The 17,160-nt window shown below is 46.7% G+C and overlaps 2 protein-coding genes across 2 annotated transcripts; both read right to left on the bottom strand.

The window, feature by feature from the left end:
* Positions 1 to 3,040: 3,040 nt before the first annotated feature.
* Positions 3,041 to 9,951, bottom strand: serpinf1 (serpin peptidase inhibitor, clade F (alpha-2 antiplasmin, pigment epithelium derived factor), member 1). The gene is made up of 8 exons (XM_079738611.1): positions 9,857 to 9,951; positions 7,353 to 7,416; positions 6,958 to 7,147; positions 5,902 to 6,057; positions 5,322 to 5,525; positions 4,464 to 4,603; positions 4,128 to 4,338; positions 3,041 to 3,506 (listed from the first exon to the last, which is right to left on the bottom strand). The coding sequence occupies exons 2-8, from the start codon at positions 7,413 to 7,415 to the stop codon at positions 3,256 to 3,258; spliced, it is 1,215 nt and encodes a 404-aa protein (XP_079594737.1). The 5' UTR covers position 7,416; positions 9,857 to 9,951; the 3' UTR covers positions 3,041 to 3,255.
* Positions 9,952 to 11,744: 1,793 nt separating this feature from the next.
* On the bottom strand, positions 11,745 to 15,988 carry serpinf2a (serpin peptidase inhibitor, clade F (alpha-2 antiplasmin, pigment epithelium derived factor), member 2a; the record flags this gene model as incomplete). Its single annotated transcript, XM_079738467.1, has 8 exons — positions 11,745 to 12,310; positions 12,806 to 13,010; positions 13,589 to 13,731; positions 14,145 to 14,290; positions 14,534 to 14,576; positions 14,860 to 15,003; positions 15,169 to 15,418; positions 15,929 to 15,988. 8 exons carry the CDS (start codon positions 15,986 to 15,988, stop codon positions 11,745 to 11,747), a joined length of 1,557 nt encoding a protein of 518 aa, XP_079594593.1.
* Positions 15,989 to 17,160: the final 1,172 nt, after the last annotated feature.

The raw sequence follows: 17,160 nt of genomic DNA, 5'->3' as shown, positions 1-17,160 counted from the left end.
GCCAAGCCTCAAGGTCAAGAAATGTTCATTTCTTGACCCTGGGCCTTAAGGTGAAGCACAGCTGACCTTGAGCTTTGAGGGGACATGGTTGAAGTTAGAGCCCTAGCTGCATTTCTTGGTGAGGGGCAATTTCTCTTCATGTGACCCCGGCCTGAACAGTTGTGACACCGAATCTCATCCCATTTAATGTCTCTGGAGCTTTTACCTCCATATGGTGTGCGACCGTGGCTGGGAGACGCAGGTTTAAAGATGGCTGATGGGGAGGCTGTAGCATTCTTTAATTCCTCTTCGTCGGTTCCCTCTCTGATCAACATAGCATGGGGCCTGCGCTCAGCTATGCCACGGGCTCCTGAGTGCATGAGACCGGCGACATATGATGCTGCTCGCTTCGTGGTTTCATAGCGATGGGCAATGTCAAAGGCTTGGGCTAATGTTTGTGGGCGCTGCTCTAAAAGCTTTTGTACAATTTCTGCATCCCCTAGAGCATTAGTAAAGACTTCAACTCCTATGGCGTCCTGCTCAGCATCAGCCCTGTTGCTGTAGGCTACTGACACCCTCCCGTAGATGTCATCTCGCAAAACATGGAGAGCCTCACCTGGTTTGCGGACACGCTGTCTCAGCTCGATAGCTACTGCCGCTGCATGCTGCGAGGAAGGGCCGTATGCAGTTTCTATCTCCTCCACCAGGCGGACGTAGTCCCACTGGGCGGACCGGGGATTTCTGTGGATGATGGCCCCGGCTGCACCCACCATGCAGAACTTCAACTGGACAGCCATTGTCTTTGCAGACCAGTAGTTAGCTTTAGCACAACTCTCAAACCTGTGCAGGAACTCTGTCCAGGGTGTGGTGCCATCATACTGTCCGGGTCTCAAAGTGGGGACTCTTTCTCGATGATCATAGTCATCCTCACTCTCGGAGGAGGGCTGATGTGACTTTGGCTGCTCACCTTTGCGAAAAGAGCTCTTTAACTTCATAGTCTGACTGTGTCCCGGCTCGGGCGAATGTCCATAGTTAATATCCTTTGATGAAGAAGGGCAGGTGGTGCACAGGCATGTGGAGGCTTCACTCATTAGTTCACTCATTCGTCGAGTCATTCGCTGACGTCACTCACACACACACGCCACTCTCGTAACACTGGGAACATAATGCATGAGATGTTTTGTTACTGTTTGCCTCTTTTTTTTACAAAGGTCATTAAAGGTTGTGCAAACAACACTATTAAATCAAGCACTAGGTTAATTGTGCCCTCCATCTCGTTAGACCTGTTCTGGTGTCGTGAAAGAGTTTAAAACATCTTGGCCCTGAAGACTCTGGACTCTGACGATGAGGGCTGAGGGCTTGAAGCAGTGCAGCCGTGTCCGTAGCCATAGCTCTTAAATGCTCGGCATGTAGGCCCATAGATATAGGAGCATTTTTGATATATTTTTATATGCAATTTGGGTATATTTTATAAAAAATATGGCTAAACGTCTTTTGACAAAGTACATTGTGGATGTATCAGTTACTCTCAAGAACTTGACAACATGTGGCTCCCTCTAGTGTTACATCATTGAATATTCAATTATATTGTAAAATATCAGTTGACAGACAACACCAGTGACAAGAAACATGCTTATATCTTTATGTTTGCCACATGGTGAGTCTGAAGACGGTTGACAGGAAGCACCTTGGATATAATAGACTGTATAGCGAACTCTCTAAGGGCTGCTTACTGTTAACATAACACACATGTCTCAAAACAGCCTGTACATAACAAGCCCTGTTCAGTGCGATGGACCGGGCCTTGGATTCTCTGGATTCTGAGTTCTGGATTCTCTGGAGATGCTCTGTTGGGGTGGTTGTCCGGTCGTTGACCTGTGTTGCTGACCTTTGCAATGGAATCTGCCTCACAATGTGTATACACGCACACACACATGCATGCACACACACACACACACACACACACACACACAAACACGCACGCACACAGAGTCTAAGACCCAACATGTCTCAACTGATCTTATCATTTCATCTGAGGAGAACAAAATACAATTATGTTGTATGAACACACCAGACACACACACACACACACACACACACACACACAAACACAAACACACAGATTGAGAGCTGAGAGATGTCTGAACTGATCATATCATTTCATCTTTTCAGAAATGTCAAACAAAACTTTAACTCTGTGGTATCTTGCCAAATCTAAACACACAACACAAATGACTGCTCAGCCCTGCCAAAACAACATCTCTGTGAGGATGTCAAGCCTGGAGTCCGTTATTGTGTTTAGCTTCCTCCCATGGAAAGAGACGGACTGACTGGAAACGGTATGAAATACCAAACGCACAGCATGACAAAAGCAGACCCCAACGGTGAACCTGCAAATGCCTGGGCTGTCGGCCAAGGAAAGAAACTTTCCCACCTTGGTGCTGAAGAACGAGAAAGTTGTATATTTTGTCAGTCATGTCGGTGCTTGTCTTACAGAGAGAGACAAAGTCAGCTTGCCGTTTTACTGTTGCGTTTATTTATTTATTATAATAACTGACATTTGCTGCAGGGGTTTTTTGGTGTTTTTTTCTGTAGTATTTAAAGAAAGATGTAGACAAATACGTTTACGTTCTTCTGTTTCAACATGAAATCTTCAAATTCTTCTCATAAACTTTGACAAGAAAGAGGCAGACGGATTGGTCTGATGTTGCCATTAACTGACACATGCTATCATTCATTAGCTTTGGACAAATGCTTAACCTTTGGATCCCCTCCTAGGACCTGCTAAGAGTCGGTGTGTGTGCATGTGTGTGTGTGTTTACGTGTATGTGTGTCTATGTTGGCTGTGTGTGTGTGTGTGTGTGTGTGTTAGCTGTGTGTGTTTGTGTGTGTATGTGTAGAAGCTGTCTGTGTGTGTGTGGGGGTGGGTGTGTGGGTGTGCGTGTGTGTGTGTGTGTGTGTGTGTTTTTGTTTGTGGGTCTATGTTAACTGTGTGTGTGTGTGTGTGTGTATAAGCTGTGTGTGTGTGTCTATGTTGAATATGTGTGTGTGTCTATGTTAACTGTGTGTGTGTGTGTGTATGTGTGTGTGTGTGTGTGTGTGTGTATAAGCTGTGTGTGTGTGTGTGTGTCTATGTTAACTGTGTGTGTGTGTGTGTGTGTGTGTGTGTGTGTGTGTGTGTGTGTTAACTGTGCGTGTGTGTGTGTGTGTGTGTATGTGTGTGTATGGCACCTGTATGTGTGTGTATAAGCTGTGTGTGTGGTAGTGTGAGCAGGTCTATTTCCTCAGGTCCTTAGGGTTCAGCACCCGGCCCATCACTAGCAGGGCCCCCGAGGCTTCGTCCCGCACCAGATACAGGAAGGGCCGGTTCACGTGGAACAGGAGGTGGCTCCGGGTGGCTGCACTGCTGGGGTACTGGGTCCCCTCGGGGGCAATCTCCATGACAACCTTGTGATTGACGGAGGTGAGCTTGGCGGGCTGGGCGGTGACGTCCACCAGGTTGGTCTCGGCCAGCCAATCAGAGAGACCTGTGTGGGAGAGCGGATAGGATGTTGAAGGAGAACCAAACCCTCTGACCCCACCTTTAAGGAAAAGCTTTAAGGTTTTGCTCATTCTTGGGCTGCAGGGCTGATGGCTCAGCTGTACTCCTCTGTACTCCAATAAGTTGAGGACATGAGTGTCACGTCAACACTTAATCAGTAGGCGACCGGGTGCCCATACGAGCCTTTGAGGTTAATGAATGCAATAACACGTATTCGACCTATAGAGGGCGGCATCTGCAGAAGTGTTGCTGGCGCATGGTTCTCCATTAAAGGGGGTTCAACCAAGCGCAACATAACATGAGCAAGGTTGAGATTATTGACAAAGTCTAATTCAGTCATCATTTTGGCAAAGTGCAAACATTTTGCAATGGCCCAGCATGTTTTTTTTGTTGCTCACTAGTGGTCAAACAGATTCAGTTAGCATAATTCTTTCCCATGTCCCGCCTTCAAGAGGTTGATTGGCCCGATTAAAAGAGTACCACCCAAGCAAATGACCACACCCTGAACCGCAAACCATTAAAAAAAAGTGGGAGGGGCTTTGGGGTCCTGAACCCGGCGGCTTTCAATGAAATCTACCAACGGTATGACATAAAGAAGGAGACTCACCCAGGTCGGAGAGGACTGGCAGCAGGTCTTTGAAGTAGCTCACTTTCAGGGCGGGCAGTTTTAGGGACACCTGCGTGGCCTGGAGGGTCATGGAGAGGTCCTGAACAAACTCGGCCGTCAGGCTCTCCTCCAGTAGCGACATGTTGCTGATCAGGTTGTTGGGCAGGAACACAAACATGCTGACATCATCATGCATCTGGATCTGACCAATCTGGAGGCAGCATGGGCAGATAGCATAGCACTGTGTTAGCAAAGCATGTGTTCACAGGTAAGGTACTCTCTGAGGCAGGGGATCACCAAACCCAGGGATGGGTTAGGCGCTGTTGGGTCTGTTACCGTGCAGTCCAGATCTGAGTCTATCCCCATCTTCATTGGGTAGTTGTCCTGGTGCATCATGGGAACGCGGACGGGTGCCCCTCCATCCACCTGGAATTCCTCCATGGCGCCGCTCTGACCAAAGCGCGTCACCCACTTCCCTGGAGAACATGGAGGAACATTAAGTTCATGGAGACCTGGGGAAAGTTAAGATCTTGGAGAATGTGAGGAACGTTAAGATCCTGGAGATCTAGGGGAACGTTAAGATCCTGGAGACCTAGAGGAATGTTAAGATCCTTGAGAAGGTAGAGGACCATTAAGAGCACTAAAGCTGAAGAGATAACAATACAGAGACTGTAGGAGAGTGACACAAAACAACACACCGCTTTCTATAGCGGCTTCCATCGATGCCCTGATAGACATCTAAACAGTCATGAAGAGCTGGATTATAGCCAAAACCATTTTCATAAATGAGTTTAGACTTGAATTGTTCTCAACACTTGTGTTAGAGCTGACATGTTATACCACCAGGTGTAAGTGTGATTAGCCGTTACAAGTCTACCAGCCTACAGTGGACTGTAGCAAACATTAGTCTATCCGTTATGCATCTAGGTGGACACGCCCGCTTGTGATGTCAAAAGAGGCTGATTTTCAGAACGGCTTGTAATGGCCAATCACACACCTGGTGGTATAATATGTCGCCTTTAGTTATACTTTGGTAGAGCGCAAGGAGCCTTCTTGATTCTAAACACCAGCTAAGCAAGCTTCTCTCCCGATTGATTACAGGAGAAAATAATAAACAATATAATACATTTAAAAAGCATCCTTTGCCTTAAATAACCATGTGCGTCATTCCGGGCTACTCCACAGGGTTCTTACCTTTAAAGAAGCCTGCACCGACCAGGTTAATCCCAGCGTTGCGGGGAAGGGGTTTGGCAAGGAAGCGGGCAATCGTGTTTCCTGTCTGCTGCTTCACCCAATCGTTGATGTCCTTGAAGTCTTTGGCCCCACCCGACAGAGACTGAGGCCTCACACCGTACTGCTTCTCCACCACGCCGAAGAAGTCCTGCTTCGGCCTCAGTCCTACACGCAGTAACACACACACAAACTCAGGACATCATACAAACTAGGGAGCTCATAGACACATACACAATTTCTCTCTATCTCTCTCCTACACACACACGCACACACAGACACACTCACTCTCTCTCACACATTCACACACACACACACACACACACACACACACACACTCATACAAACTAAGGACCTCATGGAAACAAACACAATCTCTCTCTCTCGCTCTCTCGCTCCTAAACACACACACACACACACACTCGCAAATACACACACACACACACACACACACACACACACACACACACACTCACACACACACACACACACACACACACACAGTCTAAACCTAATACACCTTCAGGACCACACACATACTCACTGCGGGCCAGGTAGATGCGCGCAGCAGTCTTCAGGCCCTTCTCGGGGCCCTTGATGGCAGCCAGCAGGTCCCTGAGTGTGTTGTGGAGCTGGGGGTCCTGGAGACTGTGGTACCTCAGGGCCCGGTAGAGCTGCCTCTGGGCCTGCTCAGAGGCCCCTGGCCAAGAGAAGGACCCAACATACAGGTTTATATATATTAACACAAGCAAGAAGGACATATATACAAATGTATCCATGAAACTTTCTTTTTCTTTTGTCTTTTTGAATGAAAGCTCTTTTTTTAATTGAAAAAAGCTCAACCTAGTAGCCATCTTGCCACGAAGCGTGTTGTATCGCTCAATTAGTAAGTTTCCTCAACATTATTCTTTATTCTGTTCAACGTAACATCTAAATCTAGATCACCATCAAACACTGCTCATACCTGATGAGGGGACTTTAATTTTGGCAGCGCTACAGTACTTTTACACAGGCTCAGGCCCGGCGCTATGGGGGGCCCACCCTGTGCCTCAACCCAGAATGTCATCCCAGTTCCAGTTTTCAAAGCCCTGACTACTCTTTCTCTGCCCCATCCTTCTGCTGCAGATGTTCAACTGGTGCGCTGGTAGGGCAAGTTTGCTGACAAGTGTGCTGACCGTGCTGAAACACGCTTTCACTTTTGGAGCGAGTACAGCAATGTGTGAGAACTCCACTTTGAAGAAAGTTCTATCTGCCTGAAGACGCTGCCTCCAGCTCTATTGATGTACCATTGCAGCAGCTGTTGGGGTGAGACATGAGGGAAGAAATGGATGATGGCTGGTTTGTTGGGCCGTGGTATTTGGGTGTCACTGTTTTGTGAATGTTGACCTCTGTTGCTTTACACATGTAGCCGAGGAAGGAAAATGTTTACATCGACATGCAGTATGTCGGCAACATGCTCGTGGACATGGTCAGAGAGGCAACCTTTGGCACTCAAATATCTGGTCCCGTCCTCAGAGATCGAAGCAGCCAATAGGAACAGGCCTGCAGATGGGCCTGTGCGGGTGAAAACAGAGCCAGGGACGCTAGGTGAGTGCCTCACCCATAGAGAGCTGTGTCAGCGCTTCTGAGATGCTAGTTGGCGCCAGGAAGAGGTTAGAGGCGGAGTCTTGGGCCGCCAAGGCACGGAACAGGTTGTAGCCAAAGTCAGAGGTGGCGGCGGCCAACTTTGATGTGGGCGTGGTGAAGAGCTCCACATGCTCCTCCTCCACGGGCGTCTCCTCTGTATCCACCTGAGAGAGAGAGAGAGAGAGAGAGAGAGAGAGAGAGAGAGAGGGGCAGAGAGAGAGAGGGGCAGAGAGAGAGAGAGAGAGAGAGAGAGAGAGAGAAAACCAGGCAAAGACAGATAGACAGACAGATAGACAGTCAGACTTAGGGCGATTTAACTAAACAATCTGCTGTCAGATCATCAAATCATTGGGAGTTGGGCTAGTTTACCATCTGAGTGTGGCCAAGGGACCAAACGGCCGCCAACATCTGAAGAAAAAGTGCCCACTTCATCCTGAAACACAAACATACTGTGATTATAACAACGTATGACTTATTACAACCAGGTGTGACAACGTGACCACCTTTAGGTATTATGAGTCCTCTAAACATCTCCATCTTGGCATTATAATGTGTAGAGCTGAGATTGATCCTGAACAACACACACAAACACACACACACACACACACACACACACACATATACACACCCTTCCAACTCAAGGTTTGTAGTGGCCACTGATTTTTGCATGCCTTACTCCAACTCTATTTTTCTAACAAAAACACACAAACAAATACACACAAACACAGACACACAGACACAAACACACACACATACACACACACACACACACAAAAACACATACACACACACACACACACAAAAACACACACAAACACACACAAACACAGGAACACCTTTCTTCCATTAGTCATCTGGTAGCTGTTAACCATCGTTCTGCGCAAAATGCTCCGTCAGTCATACTCCACATCACCAACCCCCCAACCCAGTACCCACCAAGCACCCCAAACACCCAGCAACCCCACCAAACACCAACAAACACTCATCAGCCCCCTCACAGCTTCTCTTCTCTTCCTCTACTTCTCCTTTTCTCAAAGTCTCTCTCTCCCCTCCCCCCTCCTCTCTCCTCCCCCCTTTCGTACCTCCTCTCGCCTACGCCCTCTTTTCTCTCTCCTCTCCTCTCCTGTCCTCTACTCTCCACTCCTCTCCACCTCTCATCCCCCTCTCTTCTCTCTCCTCCCCCCACCTCTCTCCTCCACCTCTTGTTCCTCCTCTCGCCTACTCCCTCTTCTCTCTCTCCTTTCCTCCCCTCTCCTCTCCTCTCCCTCACCTCTCTCCTCTCCCCTCCTCTCCTCTCTTCTCCTCTCTTCTTCTCTCCTCTCTCCTCTCCTCTCCTCTCTTCTCTTCTCCTCTCTTCTCCTCTCCTCTCTTCTTCTCTCCTCTCCTCTCCTCTCCTCTCTTCTCCTCTCCTCTCTTCTCCTCTCCTCTCCTCTCTTCTCCTCTCCTCACCAGGCCTCTGCATGCCTTAACGTTCTCCACTAAGGTTTCAACACCAACATCTGTCCAAAACCTCACCGGCAACTTTCCCAGATAACTGGAACAAGTCTAAACGTACACTATGTGTGTGTGTGTGTGTGTGTGTTTGTGTGTGTATGTGTATGTGCGTGTTTGTGTGTGTGTGTTTGTGTAAGTGTGTGCGTGCTTGCGTGTGTGTGTGTGTGTGCGTGTGTGTGTTTAATCTCCCCAGTGTCCTTGGTGCTGAACTGATTTCTTAACCATGTCTGTCAGTAGTAATTTCAGTGCAGAAAATCCCAAACTCTTTTTTATTCATCCTTTCCCATGAAGAATATCTCCAAAGGGATTTTCATATTGCGCTGTGGAAACCTCTAGTGCTCACTCGCTCTACCACACTTGTGTGTCAGTGTTTTGGGTTGTGGCTGAGAGATTCTCCATTGTTGAGACTAGACTGATGTGCCAGTGGAAAATTCCACATACTCATGAAATTTTTGGCAGTCCACCCATCAATCATGCCCTAGTGTTTGTCTTGAAAACAAAAAAATGTCCACGTGAGACAACTGAGATGTTGCCACATTGCAAAAAAGGCTGCATCTTTTCAGTTAAAATAGTGGAGAAATACCAGGTTTTGCAAATTGAAAAATATCTATAAAATATAAAGTGTATCTTCAAGTAATAAAGTCCTCAGGACCTAGAGATCCTACAGGCTACCAGATGCTCAATCTGGACAGAAAACTGCAATGTGTTCTGCTATTGTACAGTAGGCAGTAGTACAGTATTATTATTACAGTAGTAATAAAAACTAGGCTTATTTCGCCCTCATAGAGAAATTGATTTTCGTCTCGACAAAATGCTATCCATATTTAAATATGTTATGCCAAGCTGAGTGGCATAAAATAAACATTTGCATTTGCTGCTCTAAATCTGCCCTACATCTGGAAAGTAAATAAAGAACACCACACAGAATAGTGTAACGCAATAACAGGCTACCAATACAAATAATCAACGAACTTTTGCCGCCTTGTGGACATAAACTGGAACAATTATATAATGTGGTTGGCAGGAGAAATGTTTGTCGCTGGACCGCTGGGCTTATAAGGGACCCTGAAATGGGTCCCTTGAAAAAAAACACGATAGTTAAGAAGAAAGGGAAAAAAACCTGAGTCATTATACCGAAACAATATCTTGGCTTCGACCCTGCCAAAGGAATATAGGCCCGTTTAGGAAATATATACATATGTATATACATTATGTTTCTACAGGGGACTAAAGAAAAAAAATAGAAAAAAAATAAAGGTTTGTTAACTTTTGAAGGTGAAAACCACATAAAAATCAAACGTGCAGCACATGCATCACGTAGAAAAACATGAATAGCCTAAACACAGCCATTGTATGCTCGCTAACCGTTAAATTCTCACCTTTCTCTGGATCTTTCGCGTAGCCCGACGGTGTCTGCAGATGTCGACGGAACTTCCACAGTGATGAGGAGCGCGCAGCCAGCAGGACCAGGACCCCGCCTTGCTGTGACGTCACTTCAGGTCGGCCGCTCTGCCAACGACACGCGCTGTCTTGTCCTCGAGACGCGTCTTTACCAAGCCCACGGCGATTTGGGAGCAAGACAAAGTTCTAAGCCTCCTTATGAACCGAGTTCAAACGCCTGTTAAATTCATCAGTTATATACTTGCCAAACTTTATGGCTTACATGTATGCACATAAAAAATGAAAGGGTAGACCTATACCGTTATCACTGTTATGTAATTATTAATTGAATCATACCTTAGATTGTTTAATGAAGTTGTAGCGTGGCCAAAGTGGGCGTGGTCTCCCTGAGGAACGGACGGGGATGGGAACACAAACAACCACGCCAGTGTTTTTCTTTGGAGGGTTGCTCAGAGACTCCAAAAAACAGTAAAAGCAGAACCGAGCGGGACAGACATCTGTCCCGGGAGCCACCTTGCTATGTTTTGCACCTGGGCTATGGTTAGGCGAGAGAGGGTCAAGAATTATGGCGTTATCACCGTGCAATTTCAATTTTCTACTCTTCCTTTGAGATTTTTACGGCAGTTAAACTGTAATGTTTAACTCAGTATATGATTTTGACCAAGGAATATCTGAATTTCTTTTGCGGTAATGGATATCACTAAATCAGAAATCACTCCCTCTCTCTTGCCACTAAACCCATGTAACTGAAACAGATTGTGCTCCCTCCGAAGCGAAGTCTCTCTCTCTTGCCAATAACACAGATTTGAAGCACAATCTTCGAGCCGTTCCGTCGGGAGATGAGAAGAACTGCATATCGACCCTCTCAACTCCTGAGGTCTACTCCTGAGGTTGTGTTTGGTGCAACACCCTAAATGTGTTGTGTGCATTGTAGTGTATACCTTAAAGCTAGGGTCTCTGCATCCAGACAGCAATCAATTAAACTGCTACAAAAATGTTGCCAAAAAATCGGTATCTGTGGCTGTCGTAGGCCTGTATTAAGCCCATCCAATCATCTATTCAACAGTCGAACATTCATAAACTGTGAGTGAAGACCTTAGAAGACCTTCTTCACTAGTTTTCTGAACTATGCTATTCACTAACAGTGCCAGATTGACATATTGCTATGTTGGATCATGTATCATATGAGGACATTGTATCTTAGGAGACCAAAATGTAGCTTTTTGTACCAGTGAACCAATAATATTATTTCACTGGCCCTTAAATATTCCAGTCCACTGCCATCCCTGACGGTCATTAAAAGACAGCTCTAACTGCTTTGACGCAGGACACGGGATAATCAGTGATTCGATGTAGTGACCATGAATGTAGAAGAATGCACCGCATGCGGAATCCGTACAACAGTTGAATTTTACTTTATTTTAATACAAACAGGAATTTCATGGTGAATCAAATGGTGTTGGCTACCCCTAAATCAACCATGTTATTAAAACACTTATATAAATGCCTTATAATAGGCATTATAAGTTAATATGAAACACTTTCCCCATATGTCTCAACACAGATTTGGCAAAACCTGGCATGGATGAACAAACATCTTATAACCACAGAGTTAGATGAAAAGATAGTAAAAGACATAAGCGGTATAATAATCGTTCTTTCAACTATTCAACTACACTTTTTCATATCCTTTGCACTGACGCGTTTCATATGAGCATTATCTATGCAGGGAATAGAGCGCACACGTGTGTCATGATGTGATCAAAATACAAACTCAATAAACATTTCAGTGAAGTTTACAGGATGCAGCTCATGGATCTGATGTAGTAGCTTTAATGACACTGCTTCACATACTGCACGTTAGTTTCAGGTCGGGATAGCGTTGGATACGTAGGGGATAGTCTTGTTCCCTTGGTCTCCGCTTTCCCCACCAATGCTCTCTGGTGTCCCTGGTGTCTCGTTGAGGCACAGCTGACCGGCCTTTTCAGCAGTAGGAGGGGGAACATACCCGTTTGAGTCTGGGGCCGCCGAGGGCCCCAAGTCAGTCTTCGGATCGTCGTCGGCAGCCACTGGATCGTCTCCCTGCTCCTTATCGACAGCTTTCTCCTCGGTGGCGTCTGCAACGATTTCGGCGCCATGGGAGGCATTGCCGCGAGGCTCGTCGTTGGGCATGGGAGCGTCGTCGGGGGCGGGGTTGGTGACCACGCCCATGAAGAGGGGGGCGAGGGAGGCGTCGTCGACCAGGGCGAAGAAGAAGGGCCCGTTGAGGGAGAAAAAGGACACGGAGCGCATAGTGGTGATGACGGTGGTGGCGGAGGCCTCGGCCCCTTCCTCGCTTAGCTCCACCTGACTGGCGTGGCGCACGGCGCCCACCTTCAGCGGCGCCTCCGTGATGCCCGACAGGTCGGGACCGGAGAACAGGGAGCCAAGACCTGAGGGCCCGAGAGAAGGGAAGGGAGGGGAGAGGAGGGCGCAGAGAATTGATGGTCGTTAGATGAACCCTCTCTCCAGTCCTGTCCAGGCTCTACCGTCTTGATCTTGACTTCCCCCACTCCCATCTCTGCCATGACAACGCTCACTCCCGTCCCTACCATGACTCACGCGTGTCTCGACCACGACTCCACTCACTCCATGCTTTGCCATGACAGCACTCACTCCAGGCTCTACTGTGAATCAACTCAAACCTGTCTCGACCACGACTCCACTCACACTTGTCTCTGCCGTGACTCCACTCACTCAAAGCTCTACTGTGACTCCACTCATTCCAGCCTCTGCCGTGACTCCACTCTCTGTCTCTCTCCACTCTGCTGTCTTTGCCGTCACTCCACTCCCTACCGTATCCCTGACTCAACTCCCCAGCTCCCCTCTCTCCCCTCTCCTTACCAAGTATTGCATTGTATACTGGCTGAAGCCTGACGTTGTCCTACCTAGATTGGTGAGGGGCTCCTGGAGCTCTTGGCGGTACTGCAGTCTGAACTTGGGCAGGGCCACCTGCATGGTGTGCTCTGCAGGCAGCCGGCTGTACAAGTCTGAGATGTTGAGCTTGGGTAGCAACGATGACACGTTTCCCTTTCCCTGGATTGGCTGAACGACCAGGAAGCTTTTGTTTCCCTTGAAGGGAAAACAGGCGACCTGGACAAAAGAGAGAAATGGAAAATATAAGCCTGCTAAAGTCTATGGCATCCTTCCTTTGTTTCTTTGGAGTCAAAACCCCAGGTATCAAATCCTTTGCCCTAGCTTTCACTTTCTAACTAAATTGTGGCAGGTGATTGATTTTTTCATCAGTGTCCCTGTCCAAATATTTCCTAGCCTGGCTATGCCAGACCAAGCTCAATCGTAGATTGCACGTTGGTCTTGGGAAGCTGCTGTCATTTTCTTCAGCACAAGAGGCGTGATCAATGGGCCTAGCTCAAATGACTCTGTACGCGATTGGCTGCTTGCCTTCGCTTCCCTTTCGTTATTGTGTTAAACCAGCCAATAGCGCGCCAGGGGGAAAAGCCAGCTTGGTGATTGGCTCCCGCAAAAACTTATCGGACGCAGAAAGAAATGTATTGCTCTTCTCCAGACCCCTCTGCAGGGCAAACTCAAATCGCCGGCAGAATGGGCGGGGCTACCAAGTCTAAATATTTCCAGTATCTAAAGTCAAACTGGCTACCTACAAAATGTCCCATATAAGATATCTTTGAATGACAAGAGGGAAGTGCTAGTACCGTCGCCTCTAGCTCAGCGTCATGCAGCAGGCGTAGTGGATACCTCGGGGACCTCATCATGTCCACCGAGACAGAGTTCTGCTCGTCCACATAGAACAGCCCTTTGGAAGTGTCCGAGGGATCAAATCGGGTCTGCCACTCACCTGCAAAGCACAGAAAGGAAGGATGCAATGATGCCTAAATGAGTAAACAACCGTGTTGGGGAAGGACAATGGTGCATGCTGCTGCAGAAATCAAAATCTGTAGCCTCTATGCGATGGGGTTTCAAATTAAAGCAGAGCCGTCTATGTTGGGAATATTTAACAATTTACATTAAACATTATATCGATTTTCATCACATTCGATAGTGAAAAGAAGAGCTGTCCATCTGAAGGCCAATAGGCCACACCAGAGGAGTGACTGGGCCATGCGGACAAGTTACGCTGACTGATCTCAAAACCAAGAACTTGGGAACCAGCAGCTCAGTGCCCAAACTCCGGTTACTCATGGCTTATGGCAACGCCTGCATCACAGACTAAATCTGCATGCCATCCAACTGTTCCAGAAGGTGCACTACCTTTAAAATGCACAGCGTTGACGAGCAAGAGCACTACATCGTGAGGAATGCTTTCCATTAAGTTCACGATGTTTCCATTGGTGGCGTTCTTCACCCATTGGTTGACGTCCTCCACAGAGAGCAGAGGAGCCGGGCTTGTTCGATACCTGATGGACACACAAGAACATTTGAAATTGATTTAGAGCTGTCCACTTTTCGATTCAACTGACCAAATGGTGGAACAAAGAAAACAAAGATTCATCATTAAGAAGTAATTGTATTTGTTAAGTAGTTCATCATAGTTTCAATGTCTATGTTTGTCATCTGGGTTTGATTCCGAGCCTGAAGGTATTTCATTTTGGAGAAAGGTATCTCTAGAATGCCATTAATATTAATAAATGGTTGCGTACCTGGCCATGGACTTCTCAAGGAAGGACAAATTCACATCAAACCCTGAAGAAGAAACCGAGGGAAAGAGGAATGCTGTGAAGAACTGTATAGCCACATATTGTTTTTCTAACCTAACTCCATTCCCCTAGTGCTGCTTCACTGTGCCTTATTGGCTATGTCCTAAGCTAATCAGAGTGTTTTTTACATTCCATAATCACTATCTGCTTAAGTCATATATGAATTAGGCATTTTTGACGCTAAATACCAGATGAATCTTAAAATAGGACTTAGGCAGTTATGCAATCAGGCTAATGATATTCATGTTCCTAACAACCCAGACACGCACCTTGGCGCAGGTACAACCGTGTGGCCACCCGCAGGGAGCTGTTGCTCAGGTGTCGCAGAAGACCCCCCATGGTGTGGTGGTAACAGCTCATGTTGTTTCCATGGAGACTACTCAGCAGCAGTCGTTCTGTCTCGTTCCGTGCACCTGCCAGAGATGCTTTTGTAAGGTACAGGTGTACATGGCATGGCAACACGTTTCAGTGCAGGGTACAATCGACAGAACTGGAAGGAGAGCTAGACTAAACAGCGCCAACCAGCCAGCAGGACAGAACAGAGTGTTGTAAAGAGTCAAATAAAGCAGCAGGTAAACCTAGAGCCAGCTGTGCAAGGGCCAGAGAGAGGCTGAAGGGGGATATGAGGACATTGGGCTGTTGAGGGCCAACTTGCAGCTGCTCCAGGAGCTGAAGGCCTAGCCGTTCTATGCTGCCCCCTAGTGGCCCGAGTGTCACGCTGTTAAACATCTGGAGGTTTCCACAGGCCTCCGCCACCTCCTCCACGTACTGTTGGCCTGCAGCTGGGATGGGAACGGCTTCAGAGGCTTCTGGGGCCACACTGGGGTCCTGCAGGAGAAGACGAAGGGGAAAGAGATTCTTTGCTTTGCGTTTCGATGAAAATCGTAAAATTATTTTTGGGTACAAGAAACCATACAGAGGTACATTGATACATGAAGAAAGAAATAGATGAAGAGATATGTAGACAGACTGAAAGGGAGGGAGAGATCGGAAAAGACGGAAAGAGAGGAAGTGATAATGGCCGATGTAGACAGATAGACAGAGAGAGCGCGAGAGAAAGAGATGGAGAGCGAGGGGGATAAAGAAGGAGATACAGGCCCACGGACAGATACAGAGACAGGGATACAAAAAGGGAAAGATAAAGAGAGACAGACAGAGAGAGAGATAAAGAGAGAAATTGAGAAAGAGTAAGAGAGGACTGAAGAGAGGGAGAGCGACTGAGAAAAGTAAGAATAACGAGTGGATAAAGACTAGGGAGAGAGATAGAGAGGGAAGAAGAGAGAGGGAAAGAGGCTTTGCTCCCGTGAGAGAGAAAGTCTAGCCAGGGAGTGTTCCTACACTGAGTCCCCGTTGACAGGCTCCTAGCAGCAGGAGAATGGGCAGGAACAGCCTCTCCATGACACCTGGAGCACAAAGCAGAAGCACATATTCCCTTTAAGATGTTTATTACAGTTACATAAATGATACACACACATTACTAATATCATGTTCGTTAATGTGATATACATATACATGATACAAATTTAAACATCATGTATGTTAATGTAATAAACGTTAACATGCATGATATCATTATTGGCCCTGCCAAATGCATTGCATTCCCTTCTTCCCAATATTACCCTTGCTTCTTTATTATATAATATTGTGTATTTACTTTTATTAACTCTTTTAACTAATCATCCTCGCAGCTGAATCGGCTGTGAAAATCAAAATCCTAACTCAACATGTTCCCCTGCTTCCTCAGGCAATAATTCATGTTTTCAAAATAATGAAACAACCAATCAGGGCTCAGTCAGTCGGTCAGTGCAGAATGGAGTAATCTCAGGGTTCATCCCTCGTTTCAATACGGCTATGTTTGTCAGAAGAACAAAGGTTGTTGGTTCGTTTATCCGTGTGGTGGCAGGGCAAGCACACCATCGAAAATTGTTGTATTTTTTATGATATTCTTCTGCTTCCACCGTTTTTATGGTCTCAACACCAAACCAGAACCAACGTCCAAATATTTGGCATACTTTCACAAGTGGACAGTAATGTAGCTATGTAGGGGGAGAGTATAGCGAAAGAATAGGGGTCAGATGTTGACTGAACCAGCCCCAAGTAGCCCAGGTTACTGCTTGTGCTTGTTAAGTAAGATTATTGTGCATGCCCATTAGTGGACAACCATGTACTCCCTATATACCATGCAGAATACCATAGCAACATGCTAGCCTTAGCATGCAAATAAAATTATATGGGCAAGATTGTCAGTTTGTTAGCGTGCTAGCATTGTGTTGGAATTAACATGTTGGCATGCTAATGGACAATCCCACAAGTACGCGTATGTTTTGTACGATAGCATACTAGCATGTTAGCATTGTAATGTAATTGAGCATGTAATTGAAAAGTGTACTCCTCTGTGTTAGCTCATTATCATAATAATGTATTACCCTGCATATCAGCGTACTAAAGCTCTTCCAATACAACAACAGAGAAGCAAATTTTCCGGCCAAGATCCATCAACGTGATGGAGTGAAACCGGCCCCTAACCCTAGAAGGTAACTCCTTTGACGTACCAGGTGCTAAGAGCAGTC

Source organism: Pollachius pollachius, assembly GCF_949987615.1.
Source record: "Pollachius pollachius genome assembly, chromosome: 6".
NCBI classification, from domain to species: Eukaryota; Metazoa; Chordata; class Actinopteri; order Gadiformes; family Gadidae; genus Pollachius; species Pollachius pollachius.
The sequence above is the reverse complement of the archived record's forward strand: the minus strand, read 5'-3'. Positions and strand labels throughout refer to the sequence as shown.